At 37.6% G+C, this 19,761-nt stretch overlaps 2 protein-coding genes across 6 annotated transcripts in view; both read left to right on the forward strand.

Annotated features, from left to right (window-relative positions):
• Nucleotides 1-18,767, forward strand: part of SLC5A3 (solute carrier family 5 member 3) — a 33,772-nt gene extending 15,005 nt beyond the window's left edge. For 4 of the 5 annotated variants that reach the window (XM_019922813.3, XM_073804463.1, XM_033856033.2 and 1 more), the window contains one exon: nucleotides 7,152-18,767. In XM_019922813.3, coding sequence (XP_019778372.1) covers nucleotides 7,491-9,647 — 2,157 coding nt within the window. In that variant the 5' untranslated portion in view covers nucleotides 7,152-7,490 and the 3' untranslated portion in view covers nucleotides 9,648-18,767. Of the gene's footprint in view, nucleotides 1-5,982; nucleotides 6,066-7,151 lie in introns of all 5 variants that reach the window. The other variant, XM_019922814.3, reaches the window with a different exon arrangement.
• MRPS6 (mitochondrial ribosomal protein S6) overlaps nucleotides 1-19,761 on the forward strand; it is a 66,048-nt gene that overhangs the window by 15,359 nt on the left and 30,928 nt on the right. The gene's annotated exons all lie outside the window — the stretch shown is intronic.

Here is a 19,761-nt window from a genome sequence, read left to right on the forward strand (position 1 = left end):
CAGGCTCCGGACGCGCAGGCTCAGCAGCCGTGGCTCACGGGCCTAGCCTCTCCACGGCACGTGGGATCCTCCCGGACCGGGGCACGAACCCATGTCCCCTGCATCAGCAGGTGGACTCTCAACCACTGCGCCACCAGGGAAGCCCAGTTTAACACTCTTGATCAGGTGTTTAGTCATTAATATTTGATTCATTTATTTAAACATTTGAGCACCTGCAGTGTGCAAGATAGTGTTCTAGACACAGACCCACATCAGTGAGCATCAGAGACTAGGGTCTCTACCCTCATGGAATTTACATTTTGGTAATGAGGTGACAGTAAATATGAGGAAGTTGTATAGTATGTTAGAAGGTGTTGAGTCCTGTGGAAAAAAAATAAAGCAGGATAAGGAGAGATTGAGATGGTTAGGAAGTTACTTTTAAGCAAAGACAATGAGAAGAGAGCAAGTCTTGTGAAAATCTGGGGGTGCAGAGTGTGTCCTGCATAGGGAACAGCTAGTGTCAAGGTCCCGAGGCATGTTTGGTACATTGTGCATTGTGAGTGAAGAGGTGACTGCTTGCTGTGTTAATGCCCTGTAGTGGGCCAAGGGCCAGAGCTTGGAGACAGGTTAAGAGGCTAGGGCAGTTAACTGGATGAGATGGAATGGTGATTTGGGGCAGGGTGCTAGTGGTTGAGATTCTGAGTGGTCTGATTCTGGATATAGTTTTTGAGAGAAAGCTAACAGATTTTGCTAATGGATTGATTATGAGTGGGTTGAGAGAGAAAGTGAGCAAACCTTCAGGGATGACTGATAATTTTTGGCTTGAGCAATAGTAAGGATGGAGTCGCCATTTTCTGAGGTGAGGAAGATTGAGAATGGAACAGCTTAAGGGGGTGAGCCAAATTATTCACACTCCCAAGGAAAAGGGTAGGTGGTTACAAACTCTTCATTCGGTAAGGACAGTGGTCCATAGATTTTGCTATGAGAACTCATATCTATAGATCATATAGCCAGTTCTTTTAACCTAATGTCTTAAGGATGTAAGAGTTAGCAGATGAAGGAAGGCTGAGATTCATATAGCCTGTGGTAACAAGGTCAGATGTAGAATAGACTTTGAGACTTAATTTTTTAATTCTAACACTGAAAAAGAGAATGGAGGCAAAAGCCTTGGACTTGGAGAGTGAGAAGCTGGTTGAGCCTTGATCTTCTAGCCGAATTTCCTGCTCTGTGTGTTTTTACTTATATGAGAAGCCTGTGCCTGGGACTACTTTTTGTTTTGAATCTCTTCGTTTTCTTCATACATATATTCATCACAAATGATCATACATAAATACTTCAGTTGGATTTTATCCTGTACACTCTTTGCAGTCACTTTCGTTAACATTTGTTATATATACATCTCCGTTGTTTTCTCTGCAAACTCAAAATTTTTAAACATGGGTGATATTGAATGATCTTTTATTAATATTGTTTGTTTCTATTAATAAATGTCCTTTTCATGAAAGATAGTATTGCATAGTGATTAAGGGAAGAAGCAATTTAAACCTAGATGGGAGTGCAAATCCAGATGTAAACACAAATCACTGTATCCTGGGGTGTTATACTACTTCATTGGTTTCAGTTTTGTGTGTAAAATGATCATAATAATTGTACTTATCCCATAATTGTTGTGAGGATTAAAGTAATGCATACAGCACTCTAGGCACAGTACCTACAAGGTGTTAGGACTTAGTGCCAGGTAGTTATTTTTTATCTCCATTATTTATAACTCATTTATGATAACTAGTCGTTTGCAAGCAAATAGTGCTGAGCCTCTTGAATTCTTCCCATAAAAAGTTAACACAAAATGCTTAGTCATTGGGATTACATGATATGGTATCATAGGCTCTTCTACTCCCTTACTTTACATTTTCATTTCTCTCAAAAAATATAGGTTATTGGAGTTTGCTCCATACACATGTTCTGGTATCATCCACATAAATATTGAAACCAGTGGTAGTTTCAAATTTACCCCCATACCCAAAAGGTCTTCATTGCTGAGACTTCTTTTGAAAAATAAACAAAACCAAAAAGACCCCTGGTGAGCCACACTTCTACATTCTTAGAAGCAAATTAAAATGACTGTATCTTGGGGGATGTGTGTATATGGATGAAATGATAAATCTAGTGATTTATGAACATTTCTAGGTGAATAAGATTTTATTTGAAGAAATGGCTTACTTACATGGGAAACCATCCCTCCTAACCCCCCACCCCCAATAATTTGCTAAAAGTAGAGCTGTTCTGGTTGGTAGAGGGTTGCTGGAGGGGGGCTTAAATCCCTGTTCACTCTGCCTCACCTCCCACCCCTGTGATGGGACACCCCCATGTCCCATCTAGGAACCCTCAATATAGTTTGAATGCCATTTGAGTTCAATCACGGTTTCATACATTTCTTACATACTTCCAAAAACTTGAATAGCAAGATTGTAGGTATAGTAGAAATGTTTTGCCAAAGAAATTTAAGGGCAAGCTCCTTAAATGTTTTAGGGACTATTATATGATTACATGTCTTCAGCTCCACTTGTAATTTAAAATTGGCTGGAATTCATATCTGTTGTATTAGAAACACTCATTTTCCTTTTGGTGTCACTGATAAACTGCTATCATAGCCAAGCTCTACAATTTTAAAGTTAAGCAAGGGTTGAGGAAGGCCCTGTTATGAGTATGTATATACCAAGCGCCAGTAACCTATTCCACTAGAGGAGTTTGCTTTGCTGGACTTTGAATCAAGATAACAGAAGTGAAAATGTGTCTGAAAAGTCCATAAGTAGAATTTTATATAAATTTAGTGAGTTTTTTTGTATTTAACTTGAATGAAGTGATGTAGATAGGAGCTAATAGTTGAGGTGGTTGGGAGCCTGTTTAAAATATTTGTGAGAGAACTGCATATTTAATACATTATTTTATTTAGTTCTTTTTATCTATAAACTTTTATGAGGCTTTTAAAACACCTGGGGTATCGTTGACAGTTTAATTTGAAAGGCACCGATATCACCACTTCCAGTCTATGCAAGTTGTAGACAGTGAAGTGACGTTTACTGAGCACCTGCCTGTGTCACTGGGCAGCACACTTTCTAGGTGTTACTTATTCCTTATTAAACCATTAGGAGCTGCATGGTGCTTTCATTTTACAGATGAGACAGTTGAGGCTCATAGAGATTGTTACTTGCCTAAGATCCTGCAGTTAGGAAGTGACAGAGCTTGGACCCCCAGCCCTTCAAAGCTCGTCTGCTTGCTTGACCATGCCACCTACACATGTAAGTTTTCAGATGTGTTGGTGTATTCTGTACCCCTTAAATTACTAGTTAGTAAAGGGAATATTTTCCATTGGATCAAAATGAGCAAGACTTGGCAAGCCTGCTGTTGACAGTAGTGGGCTCTGCCTATTCAGATTGTCCTTTTGAATGTTTGGTTTTTAAATCGACCCCAAAGATAAAAAGGTTGTGGTTTGGTCACTTTGAGGGTCACTTTGTTCTACTCTTTGGTAGTTCACTAGCCTCATTGAGTTTATTATGACTTGCAGCCCTGATGGCTTTAAGGTTTGTTTTTCTTGTTCTTTGTTTGGTTTTTATGGCAGATGACTTTCTTTTAAGAGTGACCATACATCCTGGATTTTACAGAATGTCCCAGAATAGTTTCCTAGTTTGGAAGATAAACTATATGTTTTTCCTAGATAATAGAAGAGAGATGTTAGATTTGGTCATAACTAATTATGTTTTGATTATATTACCTGAAGGGGTTTAATAGCTGATTTAAATTTGGTCTTAACCTATTTTACTCTTTCTAGTTCAAACACAGCAAATATTTGTGTACACTTCTTTATTTGGATTAATTCTTTAACTGTAATTTAATTCATCCAAGTAAATGAAATAGTACTTTCATGTACCAAGATTGTATTTTAATTTTGTGCGGAACTATCAACGAAACACTGCTTTCTGAGACAGAAGCCCCCTCCTGTTGGGGAGAGTCTCTCAGTTTCACAACACCCTTGTGTTTGATTGAAATCAGCTAAATTTCTTACACTGGCCATCATAACTAGGGGACCGTTTCTTTATACATTCTACGTCTATTACTCTCATTATAGAAATAATCATTTTCTTAAAAATGCACTACCAAGGAGCCAACCCACATACTTATCATTACTATACCTACTTTTATTACTTGTCCCACCTTTCTCACTTACGGGATTTATCTGAACCGTAAACCAGCTTAGTCCTAGAAATATAAAAACATAAATTAAAAAATTTCATTTTAGCTGGAGAAAAAATTTTTCCATGTATATTCTTTCTAACAATAAAGGAACTCTGGATAGTGTTCGTTATATTTTTGTTGTAGAAATGTTTACTTCTTTAAAAGAGTGAGAAAAAATATGCAAAACTTGTATATTTTATTTGGAACCATTTTTTAAGAATTGCACAGTTTATCTCCTGAAAGCCTGTGACAGTCTCTCTTAATGACTAGAATGTGAAATTTGGCTGCATTGTATTATAGTATTTTATATCTTTCTGTAAACTAATTTGATCTGTTTTTGTTTTTGTTTCCTTTTCCAGTCTTTACTAGGTGCTGGTCTCTGGATGTTTTTTGTTTAAGTTGGAAAAATCTTAAATCTGTCCAGACTGATATGGTATCCAGTGAGATGGGGACTGTTGGCAGTGGCTTTTGAAGGATCTGAGGGGGCAGAAAGAGTTGAGAACTCGGCCTTGAGCTAGTGTTTGGCGTCGTCCTGCTGCCTCTCCTGTGGGCCCAACGGTTTTTCTCTCTAGCTTACCTGCCAGCTGTTCTAGGGAAGTTAGGGGTTAGACCAGTGTAAGCATTCATCAGGGAGCAGAATATGGCTTGGATATCTTACTTGCATCATATTTGACAATGGGAAACAGTGTTGTTTATTTTAGCAGTGCTTCCTGGTGATCGGAGAAGGAAGGGCTTGTTTTGTTTCTGAGCACTCTGTTCTTTGAACAAATAGGCTGCTGCAGCAGCCACTACAACACATACCCGCTTCCACCTTCCCTCCAAACAAAAATAAAAACACTCTGGGTGTTTGTCCCTTCTTGAGGAGACAGATAGTCAAGTATTGCTGTTGAGAAGAGAGACACTTGAAATGGCCGTTCTGACCAGTAAGCTAGGCTTATCTGTGTGTAAGTTGGAACAAAATGGCAAGGGTATGGCTTGGATGTTGGATGGCAGTGGGAGCTCTGTTGGAGGCAGGGATCTCCTAATTGCCAACTACAGTTTTCTTTGTAATTGAGGACCTAACCCTTATACTGAAATGTTACAGGTACCCTTTTAAATAATTAATATTTATTAGTCACCTGATTAGATTTTATTAAAAATTTAGGTAATTCTTCCTAAATAATGTCCAAGTATTTTTTTTAATAACTTGAACATTTGGGGGTCAGAGAAAGTAGTCATAGAAATACAAGCAGCTTCAGGTTTTGGCAAGTATGAAGTGATACAAATACCAACTTTTAGTGTATTTTATGTTTTTGTGTGTGGCAGTTTTACTCATGCCAGTCATTATTGACACTGGCTTTTAGGAGGAAAGATTTTAGTCAGTTTTTTTTTGGTGTAATTGTTGTAGTGCTTTATGCTTAAAAAGGCATAAAGATGGGTTTAAGACATTTCTACGTGGCAGCATTATTAATTAGACCTAATAACCTAATTCGGTAGCATGTTTATCTTTAAGCATTATTTCCAGCTCTTTTCCTTACCAGTAAGAGGTTTGTTGTTAAGTGTTTAGTACTGTGGTCTATTTGGAAAAGAGGTGGCTTTTAGTATCATTTATAGGACTTAATGATTTTTAAAGGAAAGTATCTAGATTCATCAAAAAGCATCTGCTTTGTCAAGCATAAAAAAAATTACACTCTGAGGTTGCCTTATCTCAAAAGGAGAAATCACTTTAGGAGTTAACATGTGGAAGGCATTAGGTTGAATAACAAAATGTTTTTCATATTGGTCTTTCAGCTCCAATTATAATAACTTTGAAGATTCAGAATTTGTCTCTTTTTCCAGGAGAAAACCCGTCATATTCATAAACTCAATTTTAGGTAAATTTAAATGTCTGTTTTTCAATGATTTTCTTAATCCAGGACTGAAAAGATCTGATTGACTTATTGAAGACAATTTATTATCTAATGGTTTATAGATGTCTGTTTTGTTTAGGTTTGGAAGATATAATAATAATAATAATGACGTTATTTTTCAGTCTTCCAGAAAAATTTTCTATTTCTTCCTCCTCTCCTTGCTCTGTATACCCTTCAACAAGAAAGCATTAAAAGGAAAAATTATTCAGCAAAATCAAACCTTGAGTCAGTGCCTTTATCATCTCAGAGGTTCTCTTGGAAATAATGCCTGATGAAATGGAAGGGAAGGAAATGACTTTCTGTAACATTAAAAAAATCTTTTTTTCAATGTCTTCCTTCTAGCTAGCAGAGTAAAATTTTAGGGTTGTTTAGGTATGTTCCTAGTTTTTCTGTGTGGAACATCTTGTTTCCCCTTAGGGCAGGAGTCATGTCACAATTTCTAGGTTAATGTATGATGACTAGCACAGATGTACATTTGTAGTAGGAATTTAGGAAAATTTTGTAACAGTAGTCTGCACAGACTAAGCAGTACTTGGTATTGTGTTTGGGGGTAGATGATAATATTTAGTAAATACCTGTTCTGTCCAGGACCCTAACTGGCTATAAAATACATTACTCTCAGGATTCACAGTATTTGAAGATTCATTTTGGTGTCCTTATTTATTATGAATAATTAGTGTCATCCCCCCGCCCCCAAAGTGCTTTAAGACCTTGGTGCCTTTCCAATATGAGACTACCACACTAAGACAAGAAAGGGCAGTGTCATGGTGGGCATTTCTTAGTTGCCAGAGAAGTTAAGCCACTTAGTTAGGAGGTCAATTAATTTTTGTTCTTACTTCAAAATGATAAATATTCTCCCTGACTTTAAGTATCAGATGTGATAGTATGGATCGCTCTTTCCTGTGGAACTAAAGTACATATATTTTAAAAGTTTTTTTTTTCTTTTTATAATGTCTTGTTGCGCCGTTTTGCTAGACTGAAAGTTTCCTCATCGCTTGGTGAGCCCCTCCTCTAATTCAATCTTTGTCTTTTGTCTTTGCTGCCTTGCAGGGTTGGTACAGTAGGCTTCACTAGACTTAGCTGCAACTCAGAATTTCTCCTCCAGCACCTGAGTAAATGCTGATGGTCTTGTGGAGAGTGGATTAAGAGTACGAGCTAAGTTCTCAATCCCAATTAAGAAGCGGAGGAAAATTTAAACTGTCTCCTTCAAAGTTTATCACAACCGCCACCATCAAGACAGCAAACCAAAGGACAAAGACTTTGACCTGCTGTGTTGCTCTGTGTAGTCCAGTTCACGTACGGTTTACAGACTTGGCTGGGGTTACTAATGAGTAAATAAAAAGTTGGACACTTCTGTCATTGGACACTTTTATTCACAAAGTTACCAAAATGAGGGCTGTGCTGGAGACAGCAGACATTGCCATAGTGGCCCTGTATTTTATCCTGGTCATGGGCATTGGTTTTTTTGCCATGTGGAAATCTAATAGAAGCACTGTAAGTGGATACTTCCTGGCGGGGCGCTCTATGACCTGGGTAGCAATTGGTGCCTCTCTGTTTGTGAGCAATATTGGGAGTGAGCACTTCATTGGGCTGGCAGGATCTGGAGCTGCAAGTGGATTTGCAGTGGGCGCATGGGAATTCAATGCCTTACTGCTTTTGCAACTTCTGGGATGGGTTTTCATCCCGATTTACATCCGGTCAGGGGTATACACCATGCCTGAATACTTGTCCAAGCGATTTGGTGGCCATAGGATTCAGGTCTATTTTGCAGCGTTGTCTCTGATTCTCTATATCTTCACCAAGCTCTCAGTGGATCTGTATTCGGGTGCCCTCTTTATCCAGGAGTCTTTGGGTTGGAACCTTTATGTGTCTGTCATCCTCCTCATTGGCATGACTGCTTTGCTGACTGTCACCGGAGGCCTTGTTGCAGTGATCTACACAGACACTCTACAGGCTCTGCTCATGATCGTTGGGGCACTCACACTTATGATTATTAGCATGATGGAGATTGGCGGGTTTGAGGAAGTTAAGAGAAGGTACATGTTGGCCTCACCCAATGTCACTTCCATCTTGTTGACATACAACCTTTCCAACACAAATTCTTGTAATGTCCACCCTAAGAAAGATGCACTGAAAATGTTGCGGAATCCAACAGATGAAGATGTTCCTTGGCCTGGATTCATTCTTGGGCAGACCCCAGCTTCGGTGTGGTACTGGTGTGCTGACCAAGTCATCGTGCAGAGGGTCCTAGCGGCTAAAAACATTGCTCATGCCAAAGGCTCTACTCTGATGGCTGGCTTCTTGAAGCTTCTGCCAATGTTTATCATAGTTGTCCCAGGAATGATTTCCAGGATACTGTTTGCTGATGATATAGCTTGCATCAACCCAGAGCACTGCATGCAAGTGTGTGGAAGCAGAGCTGGGTGCTCTAATATTGCGTACCCACGCCTGGTGATGAAGCTGGTTCCTGTGGGCCTCCGGGGCTTAATGATGGCAGTGATGATTGCAGCTCTGATGAGTGACTTGGACTCTATCTTTAACAGTGCCAGTACCATATTCACCCTCGATGTGTACAAACTCATCCGCAAGAGTGCAAGCTCCCGGGAGCTAATGATTGTGGGGAGGATATTTGTGGCTTTTATGGTAGTGATCAGCATTGCGTGGGTGCCCATCATCGTGGAGATGCAAGGAGGCCAGATGTACCTTTACATTCAGGAGGTAGCAGATTACCTGACGCCCCCAGTTGCAGCCCTATTCCTTCTGGCAATTTTCTGGAAGCGCTGCAATGAACAAGGGGCTTTCTATGGTGGAATGGCTGGCTTTGTTCTTGGAGCAGTCCGTTTGACACTGGCCTTTGCCTACCGTGCCCCAGAATGTGACCAACCTGATAACAGGCCAGGCTTCATCAAAGACATCCATTACATGTACGTGGCCACAGCGTTGTTTTGGGTCACAGGACTCATTACTGTAATTGTTAGCCTTCTCACGCCACCTCCTACGAAGGAACAGATTCGTACCACCACCTTTTGGTCTAAGAAGAGCCTGGTGGTAAAGGAGAGCTGCTCCCCAAAAGAAGAACCGTACAAAATGCAAGAGAAGAGCATCCTGAGATGCAGTGAGAATAGTGAGGCCATCAACCACGTCATTCCCAATGGGAAATCTGAAGATAGCATTAAGGGCCTGCAGCCTGAAGATGTTAATCTGTTGGTGACCTGCAGAGAGGAGGGCAACCCAGTGGCTTCTTTAGGACATTCAGAGGCAGAAACACCTGTAGATGCTTATTCCAATGGGCAAGCAGCTCTCATGGGTGAGAAAGAGAGAAAGAAGGAAACAGAGGATGGAGGCCGGTACTGGAAGTTCATAGATTGGTTCTGTGGCTTTAAAAGTAAGAGCCTCAGCAAGAGGAGTCTCAGAGACCTGATGGAGGAGGAGGCTGTTTGTTTACAAATGTTGGAAGAAACTCCACAAGTAAAACTAATACTAAATATTGGACTTTTTGCTGTGTGTTCACTTGGAATTTTCATGTTTGTTTATTTCTCCTTATGAACTTTTAAGGATATGATGAGACACTAACTTAAGAAAATACTGGTCTTTGAAAAAAACAAAAAAACAAAACACTTATGTAACTGTTGCATCTCTCAGGCATTGTTTACGCTGTAGGTTTTAGCCAAATTTTACTTAGCAGAAAAATCATCTATTTGCAAGACTTTATTTTCCCAGAGATGGATGAAAGTAAAATTTCAATCTAAATGAAGTAAAACTTGTTTAACAGACTGAATTGTGCAAATGTGGTTTAAAATTTTCCATACCAAAGTAAGGAGAGACCAATTATTCTCATAGAGCACTTAGAGCAGAATATATGCTAAGATATCACGAATAAGATATACTGTCTGCACTGCCAAACCTTGGTAGGCCTTCTTACCCTGAAGTAGAAGACTTGCTCATTTTAAAGTTTTTTCTCTCTCTGTAATCCCTACTTCCATTTTAAAAAACTGAATTTGTAGACATTGTATAATCAATTATGTACTGAAAATCGCTAACATGTGCTTGTTTCAGGGCAAGTTCGTTTGCCAGGTTCGTTTTGTTAGCATGAGCCTATGGATTCTGAATGCTGAAAGAAAGGAAGAAGAATGTTTTCCTGTAGCTATTCTTGTACCACCAGTATATGGAATGTTGGGAAAAAGTTTGTTCCAGTTGCTTTTTTCTTTTTTTCCTACTTTGAAGTTTAAGTGAACCATACTCAAACGACCACCAAGTCTGTCTTTATAAAGTTGTATGTCATGATTGTATTGTACATGATTATGGGGGAGAAAATGAAGTAAACATTGCTGATGATCCCCAGATTTACTGACCAAATTAAGATCATTTATATAGTTTGGAAATTAGCATCCCCTAAGCAGCATTTGATCGACTAAGCTGAACAGGTGATAGTCTAATACTAAATATTGGACTTTTTGCCGTGTGATCACTTGGAATTTTCATGTTTTCATACTTCATTAATTCTCTAGCTTTGTTCTTGTCATTTGGTAATATTCTTTATTAGCCAGGTACCTTCCCAAGTGGATCCATTTGGAAGATATGTCCGGAAATTTGAAGAAGAATTAACTCTGCCTTTGTGCTGGGTTGCCCTACTTGATTAGATCGTGAGATATTGCAGTTGAGTTTTTAGAGTGAAAATTTAATTCTCAGATCATATTGTATCCTTGATAAGTCTTTTTTCCCCGATTTACTTTTTTTTCAAAAGACTTGCCATGTGTACACAGCCTCTACATTTTTGTTTAAAAAGTTAACAGTGACTTAGAGTGTGATGATATTTTGATGCAAACTGACCATCAGTAACAGAAAACTCAAGAGTGCATGCTTTGCCATTGGTGGATTGTCAGTATAGTTTTTCTGTAGAATGGATAGCATGTTCAAGAGGTGCCATGAACAAGAACTTCTACGGGTTTCGTAGTGTGTCTTGTAGAGGAGATTACAGGACTTGCGTTAATTGTAGGACCCTCTATCTTGACATGGCTTCATACCCAGTTACAGCCTTCCTGGAAGAGAATCCATTTTTCACAGAGTGATTCCCTTCATGAGGACAGGGTACAAAAGACGTTTGAGAAGAGCTCTACAGATTAGGTAGTTCTTTGTGTGTCCTGTCCTTTTTCCTCCATGACAGATGAAGGAACTAATTGTGTATCTACTTTGACTTTTCTGTAATCTCTGATATTTTTTAAATTGCATGATTTTATTAACCTTTATTCTTCAGGGGAAAATTATTACTTTTTTAGATATTTTTGTAGATTTTGAATCAAAACTCAGTCCTAATGACTTTAAATTTTTTTGTATTTATAAACTAGTTTCCTTATGATGGATTTGATTAGTTCAAAGTTGATTTTAGAAATTGTCAGGTAGCATAATGTCTTCCCATCTCCAGGGGGCTTTCTGAAGGACTGAGTCTGTAGATGAAAAAAATAATTCATGTACGAATAGTATGATTTCTGAGAGCTTATTAGAGTGCCTTGTGGAATTTTGTTCTCAATTTCATTCTTAAGGTTTATAAGCTGGGGGCCAAATAAAAATAAGGACCATCCTTTTCTTGTGTGGAGGCTGAGGCTGTGACATGTCCAAGGTTACAAAGTCTGTTGGGAAGAACAGAAAACCAGGTGTCCAAATCTGGATTCATGGTTTGTCCTCTTCTTTTTTCAAAGGAACTGTTCTTCCTTTGAGACAGCCTTTTGATATTTGGGGAAATAACAGGATCTTAGATTTTTCAAATTGACATTAAGTTGTAGGAATTAAAATTTTTCTCTGACTCTGAACACCTTGCTGTGTAACTCAGCAGTGAGGACTGACATATTGGCTGAGCAGCCTTCTTACCCCTTCTATTAAAAGCATAAATGAATAGGTGGTATTTAAGTGGATTTTTCCCCCCTTTATTTAATGTTGACTCCTAATAGTTTGGGATATTAGCATCCCCCTACCTTCTCTCTGCTGTTGTCTTAGTATGATACATAAAATACATCATCTTGTGTCTATTCATGTGTATATAGCAGTAGGTCAAGTTTAGAGTACTAATGTTTGTAAATAAGGAATGATTATTAGCATATCCATTAGGATTGTTTATTCTTGCCAGTATAAACATTTTATTTAGACTGAAGTCCCTGAAGCTTGCCCTTCTTATTGCTTCCCAGTAATAGATAATGTGCTTGAATAAGTATGTGAATTTCTGATTGCAACTTCATTTCAGGGGACCATTCTTCAGTCTGTATTTCATTAGAATGATTGTTCATGGAATGATACATGGTCTGTCTTAAAGCTAGCAAAATAGTCATACTTTACACAAACTAAATGGGTCCTAAATGATGACATTGATACCTAGACATTAACATGTATATGTTTTCATATTGGCTCAAGCTGAGGTTCAGAATTGGCTAAGAGTGATTGATTACAGTAGTTAGCTACGAGTCAGAATGAAGCGAGGACACTGGTCTTCAAAGGTGGAGAAAAATATTGTCTTATCTGCTGTTAATGGTATCTCCAGTTCTTAGATTTTTGTCCTCTCAGGCAATCTTAGTCTCCAGATCTGATGAGAAGAGCTTATTACCCTGACATGCAGAATGATTATTGGTTCCTTTGTGGTACCCCTAATTTCCCTGTTCATCTCAGAATATTTTGTCCTCCCACCCAAGACAGTAAGCGGCTTTTGAAACAGCTGAGCCAGTCTTTTCCCCCAGCCTTTCTTTCCTGGTGAGGTTATCACTCTTATCTTTTGGTTAGAGAAGCATCAAGCAGTAGCAATGGTGCTGTGTCCTTTGGCCTAAATCCAGCAGATCTGATCTCCCAAGGCTTCTTTTTCACTTGGCTCAAAGGATCCATTGTCTGTTTGCGCAAAGAGGCTGGCCTGGGTCACAAAGCCCTAGCTCTTGGGGATGGCCAAGTCAAGTAATTAGTGGGGGCCCATCACTTCATGAAACTTCACATTTTAAGAATTGAGTGGGAAGGTTGTTACTCAGGTCTCTAACCTGAGGCTAAGTGGGGGCTTGAAAGTCTTGTCCAGGGTGATTAGAACCTTTAAGTCTCTACATTTCTCAGTCCATTGCTGTCTTCCCTATATTCGGTGTGTGGATCTTCCCCTCTCTTTAGATATCATTTAATGTAGCTTATGGGTTATTCTCATTCTTTACCACCCTATAGAGCTGCTATATTATTAGCTATTAAAAGGTTAGACCCATCAATGTTCCCACTTGGCAGTATTCAGCTTACTTGCTTTTCTTATACTTTACTCCCATACGTCATTTTCATCTGAGGTATGATGGTTGAAAATGACCACATGGGTATCTAGTAGTGACACCTCAGCATTTCCTGAGTTTGGGTTGAGAGATGTATAAAGACCATTGTTGTTAAATTCCATGAGTACGGAGACTTGCCAGGACAAAATTTTCTTAAGAAGTCAGAAACACTATTAAGTGAGATGCTGAGAAGTACCTGGGTGATGCAGACTTAACAGAAGACAAAATTAGCTTAAAATGTGTTAGATGTAGAATCATATTCATTGAACTCTAGAACTTGAGGTACCTTTGCTATCAGCTAGTTTAAACCCCTCCGCATATAGATTAGGGTACAGTGAATAAGATCAAGCTTGTTAAACCCTGGTTTGATGTTAAATATCGTAAAGTATGAGTTTATTAACATATTTGAGGTTAAAATGACTGATATTTCATAATGATACTTTAGTAGAAAAAATACTTTTAGGTTTCAGTATTCATAAGATTTATCATTAGCCAGGTGTTAAATTGTTTAAGTCATTTTAATGTTGACATTAGCCCGAGCAGACTTTACAAATGGGATATATTCCTATTTGTGTGTATGCCTACCTACCATTCAGAGAGACTGGTTTCCCCCTTTGTCTTCCCTCACATTGCTTTAATTATTCACCTATTCTTTCAACACTTAACAGATTCCTATTTTGATCTTTTGTCAGCTTAATTCACTTTGTTTCAGGCTTATTGTCATGGTGTGCAGAAGTGCTGCTTTGCCCCATATTTGAAGGTCTGGATCCAAATAGTGATTCACTAAATATAGTTGTGTTTAAATATACTAAATTTCTATTAGCTTAAACTGTTCTCAAGAATTGTTTTCTTAGACTTTGTGTTCACTAATAATAAAAGCCCTTAATAATTCATCAGTATTTTATTCTCGAAACTCAGTTTTCAAAAATTAGGAGGCAAGAATAGTTAAATTCACACCAGTCCCTTTGAAATGATGGTGTCACAATGTAGAGAGGAATGGAGTTTGTTTTGATGCCGAAAAGCCTTGTTCTTGCAGTAATTAAAGGTAAAAAGTTGGAACTAGTCAGTTGGCATATAGAGAAACCCTTTTGTACTAGTTAGGTATGAAGCTGGATTACAAAAGAAGTAATCTTTTGATCACTACATTTGGTTTTCTTGGTTGACTTAACTCAGGGCTGCAAATCCCTTTTCCTCCATTAAGCTAACTTCTCTTAATTTGGTATGCTTTTTGTCAAACTCTCACCTCTGTTGGAAGAGTAGATAGATACTCAACTACTTTGACTCCAGAACAGAATTTAGCTAAGGTTCAAAATAATTGATGGGCTTTGCCAGCACTGAGTCCCACACCATTATTCATGTTGTCATATAAATGTTTTTATTTAAACTTCTCTCCAGTGCTGGGAATAAGGCTTTAAACTACTGATTCACCTTTAAAGGAATGTTAAGAGAATTGATATAATTTATGTTTGTTTCCATCTCAAATCCTTTATAAAAGATAGGATTTAGCTTATTGTTTTGGGTTAAGCACCCCATTTATCTGATAACCAACAGGCTTAACCATTGGCATATAGTATTTACTCAGAAGTAAACAGAAAAGGTTTGATGTATCTGTATCATTACTCATCTCGTGCACTTTACTTTTTCGGGGAGAACCATAATCTGAGACTTGACTTAAACCAATAACCTTAATTTATGTAATGACTTTTAAAAGTTTGGTTTGGTTACCTGGATACATAGTGTGTTTGCAGAGAGGGATGCTAGAATAAATAAGTCAAGACAAAGCACAGTGGTCTCAGATTCTTGTTAGTGTAGGAGCAGTGCTTTGCTCTCCTCAGAGAAGCACTGTATTATAATTGTTGCCTAGGATAATGGAGCCCCCCACCCCAGTTCAAGACAGTTTACAGTAAGTGAACTCTGTCATTGAGGGAAATACATTTTCCAGTGATTTCGGCAACAGCACAAGTTGACAGTAGGTAACCACACCTTTGTTGGAGACTTATATTGGAAATTCACCTTGTACCCTAGTGCTGCTGGATAAAGGAGTGTTTACTTTTTTTATTGCCTCTGGACAAACTACTCTGGATAATTTTCCAATATATCAGTGTAGCCTATACCTCTATAAGTGGAATGTTCCTTAATAACTCACTTCTTTGTTACACTAGTTGGAAACTGAAATTAAGCTCATTGCTATCTATATTATTGAAACCCCCAACTGGCAAAGGCCATTCTGTAGGGTATATTCCATAATATAATCATCTTCTGAAATTTATGTTTTGATTAGTGCCTTCTGGCTGCCAATACTGAATCTGCTAGTTCACACCTTTCCCTTTCTTGATAGATAACTCTTATTTGTTACAGTTCCTCTTTTTAAATATCGTTATATCTAGTGAAGAAAATACATTTATATTTACATACTTTATATGCAGCCTCTGTTTAAGTTCAAGGAACCAGGTAAGTCTGGTTTGTGTTGCAGCTTAAATGTTATTTATTCATCTGAATTTGTTTCTTTTATATCCTTAATTAAAAATTTAAGGTTACTTATTCTGTGAGTATATTTTAACTTTATCATTTTCCAGTGTAGGTTGGATAGGCATATCTGAGAACATATATGTGACAACCGTTTCACATTCCATGATAAGGAAAAAGCTGAAAGTAAGTGTCCATAGAAAGCACAAAACCATGTTCCCTCATATTTGTAACTCCACATGTAGAAAGCACAAGACTAACAGTATTCTCATTGTCCCACAAGTGCCAGGCATAAAAAGCCCACCATGGGTTTGTCTCGAGTTGTCAGGATGAGGACCGCAGTACTGAAAGCCCTAGACAGTGAGGTACCTAAGATAGGGGTCCTAAATCATAAGGGATTCAGTGTTCTAATCTGAGTACGTTTGTACTGCTTTGGTGGAGGAGAGAATACCAGTGTCAAGAATGCTGCAATTGTATTGGGGGGTTACTAGCTAAAATGGGGTCTGTGGGCTCTTTCCTACAATCTGGAACTTGAGAAACAGGGACAGACTTCTAGGTTTTTGGTGGGTGGAACATTTTGACAAACTTCTGCTTTAAGCTGTAGAGCCATTGGATTTTTTTTTTTTTTTAATCATACATCTTTAGGAAATTTTACCTCCCGTCAATAGTACCTTGAAAACATGGAGAAATCTCACATTTTAATAGGGCAAATACTAATCTTTAATCTTTGCGTAAATTTAATCTGAACTTAATGAAGTTATTTTTTCATATGCTTCACTGCACTTCATTTTAATAGAGGAGAATTTGATCCAAGTGTTACGAGCATCAAACTAACAGACAGATCTGCCAAATGAAGTGCTTTGCTTTTCACAATGGTTGTAAGAGTCTAAAGGATTCTTTTGCCTGTCTCATTACCCGCTTCAAGACTAGATTAGATGAAATCTGTGAATATGCATGCAAAAGAAGAAAATAATGTGTTTTCTTGAAATCGACATTATCCTTATTTTACTCCTCACTTTCTACACCTGAATAGTCCCTGTTTGTAAACAATGAATAAATACATTTGTGTCTTGGATTTTGCCTGTATGTCAAAAGATGGAAGGACTCTCAGGATGGAGAGAAGTGACTAGCTTTGTTCCCACTCTCCTCTATTTTGTATGTTTATCTTCTTAGGGATAATCATCTTTAATAATATATGGAATGAAGATTAAAGCTGGTATAGACTAATGGAACATGTTTTAGAAGAATTAACCTGAGCACTTTGAGGGAGAGACTTACGCCCTCTAGCCAAAAGTCGCCAGGTTATGGACCTGCAGCATTTTTTAAGAATGTAAAACCTCAGGCTTCGGTGGGGTTACTGGAGAGGAGTACCAGAAATGCAGGAGAAAGGAGAGGTTTGAGGAACATCTTTGGCTTAGCAATATGTGATAAGGCAAAGCAGTAATAACCTGTTAGTCCTGTGTAGAATGTGTTCTGTACCTTTAAATTTTGTTTTTAAATTTAAAATAGTTTTTAAGAACTTAAAGGATGCTTTTGAAGATTCCTTTGGCAGAATATCTTTCATCTGTAATTCCATGGAAAATTGCTTTAATTAGTCTAGGTGAAAGTAGTCCTAGCGGTGTAAATATGTATAAATAGAATTTTCTAATTTCACTGTGAGATCTCTAACTTTTGAGTGGCAAACAGATCAACAGGTCTTTTGCTCATGGACTTTTCTGTGGGGTTGTTAAAATGCAAAAGCTTTATTTTTTAAATAATGACATATTACATTAGTGTCAGATGATGGTATGGAATCTGTTGCCCTGCTTTCCCCCACCAATAATGCTTCAGTTTATAGATTGCCAACAGAGTTCCAAAATAAAGCGAGGATTTACCCATTCTTTGCTTGGACATCCCATTTTCTGTTGCCTGGACCTATGTTGGCAATCACATATGAACTATGTTATGCTTCTCAGTGCTTCTTCTTCTCCTTTTTTTTTTTGATAAGGTGGATATCAAAAATAGTTGCTGTGCAAAAGTTAGTAGTCTTCTTCAAGAAGAAAACCAATTCCTTTTCTAATATCCTGTGAAATTGCTTCATTCATTCCTTTATTTTTAAGCCAAATGTCAGCAGAGTACTGCTGCTTTTATCTAGTAATTTTGATATGTAAGTATTAATGCATTTTTAAAAGATGTCTACATTGAAAAATGTTTTTCCCAGTGTCCTGCCTCTTAAGCTTTGTTCAAATGTTCTGTGAGAGACCAGTCTGTGCACTGGGGTTGTGTATTGTATACATGGATTGTTTTGTCAGTTATGCATTGTAGACCAAATGTGATTTTAAGTGAAGTTGTTGGGTTATTGGTGAGTTTTTTGAATTGTAAACTGATTTCCAGGGTACCTTCATTGTCCACAGCATTTTTTTTTTTTTTAAGGCTTGACTGATCAGGTCCATCTCACTGTACAATGTTTTAGTTGCAAGCAGAAAGTAGAATTTGATATAAACCAGGTTACTTCCATATTGAAAGGAATACAATTAAAATTGTAGATTTAGGATTGTTAACCATACATGACAATTCTAACTTTGACTTATTCTAACCTATTGTATACAATCTTATTTTTTAAATTGTAGACATGTATGATCTTGGTTTAATGTGTTTTTAAAAGTGTTAACTGTTTAAAAATGAAAAAAATGAAGCAAATCTGCTAAAGAGCTGTCAGTTTTCATTACTGACTCTGTAAAATACACTGTTCTTTGTGTACTATGTGTTATTTTGCCAGCTGCTGCATTAGCCTTTAAAAGTATTTGGAAACTTAAGATGAACTACATTTCTTGCAAAGTATATTCCTTTCTGTGGTATTTTGTCCTGTAACTGAAGTATAGTAATTATTTTATGGAAATGTTAGCACTTCTGTACCAACTTTGAATAAAATGAAAAATTTACACTTCTGTGACTAAGTATTTTCAATACGAACACATGTCTACCCTCAAAAGGTTGTATCTCAGTTCCTTTTCTCTTGGCTCATGAAGAGTTCCGGTGGGTTTCCCCCACCAATTATTGCCATTCTTTACCTTGGAAAACATGGACTTGCAAATACTGACTGAGAATTGAGTTGTATATAAAACATTGAATAAATAAAAATATTCTTGGTTTTTTCATTTCTAATTTTGAGATAATTCCAAATTATAGGAAAGTTGCAAGAATAGGTTGAAGAACCCAGGAATCATTTTCATCCAGATTCACAGAGGTTAACATTTTGCCACAGTTGCTTTGTCATTCTCTCATCAGACACTTTCCTGAACGGTTTGAAAACAAGTCACAGACATCATTCCCCTTTACCTTCTAAGTACTTAGGGATATATTTCTTAAGACAAGGATAATCACAATATAATCAAAATCTGGAAAGTAACTGGTACGATATTTTAATCTAAAGTCTTTATTCAAATGTTGCTGTTTCAATAATGTTCTTTTATAGCAACTTTTTTTTTTAAGTTTGGAAACCAGTTCATTGCAGTTAGCTCTTATGTCTATCTCCTTTAGTCTGAAATAGTTCCTCAGCTGTTCTTTTTGTCTTTTGTGGTATTGATATTTTTGAAGTGTAGAGGCCAGTCATTTCGTGAATGCCACCCCTATTTAGGGTTGTTTCCTCGTGATTTGATTCACACTATGCATTTTTGGCAGGACTACAACGTAAGCAATAATATGTCCTCAAAGCCTCACACTGAGAGGCATGTGTTGTGTTGTCTCATTATTATTGACATTAACTTTTGATACTTGATTGGGGTGGTACCTACCAGGTCTCTCCACTGTCTAGTTAATGTTTTCCCCTTTGGTAGTAAGTAAATTGTGGGGAGATAATTAGAGTTTATGTAAATAACTTATTTCTCATCAAACTTGAATCCCTAGTTTTAGCATCCATTGATAATTCTTTTTTTTTT

Source organism: Tursiops truncatus, chromosome 4 (assembly GCF_011762595.2).
Source record: "Tursiops truncatus isolate mTurTru1 chromosome 4, mTurTru1.mat.Y, whole genome shotgun sequence".
Lineage (NCBI taxonomy): Eukaryota > Metazoa > Chordata > Mammalia > Artiodactyla > Delphinidae > Tursiops > Tursiops truncatus.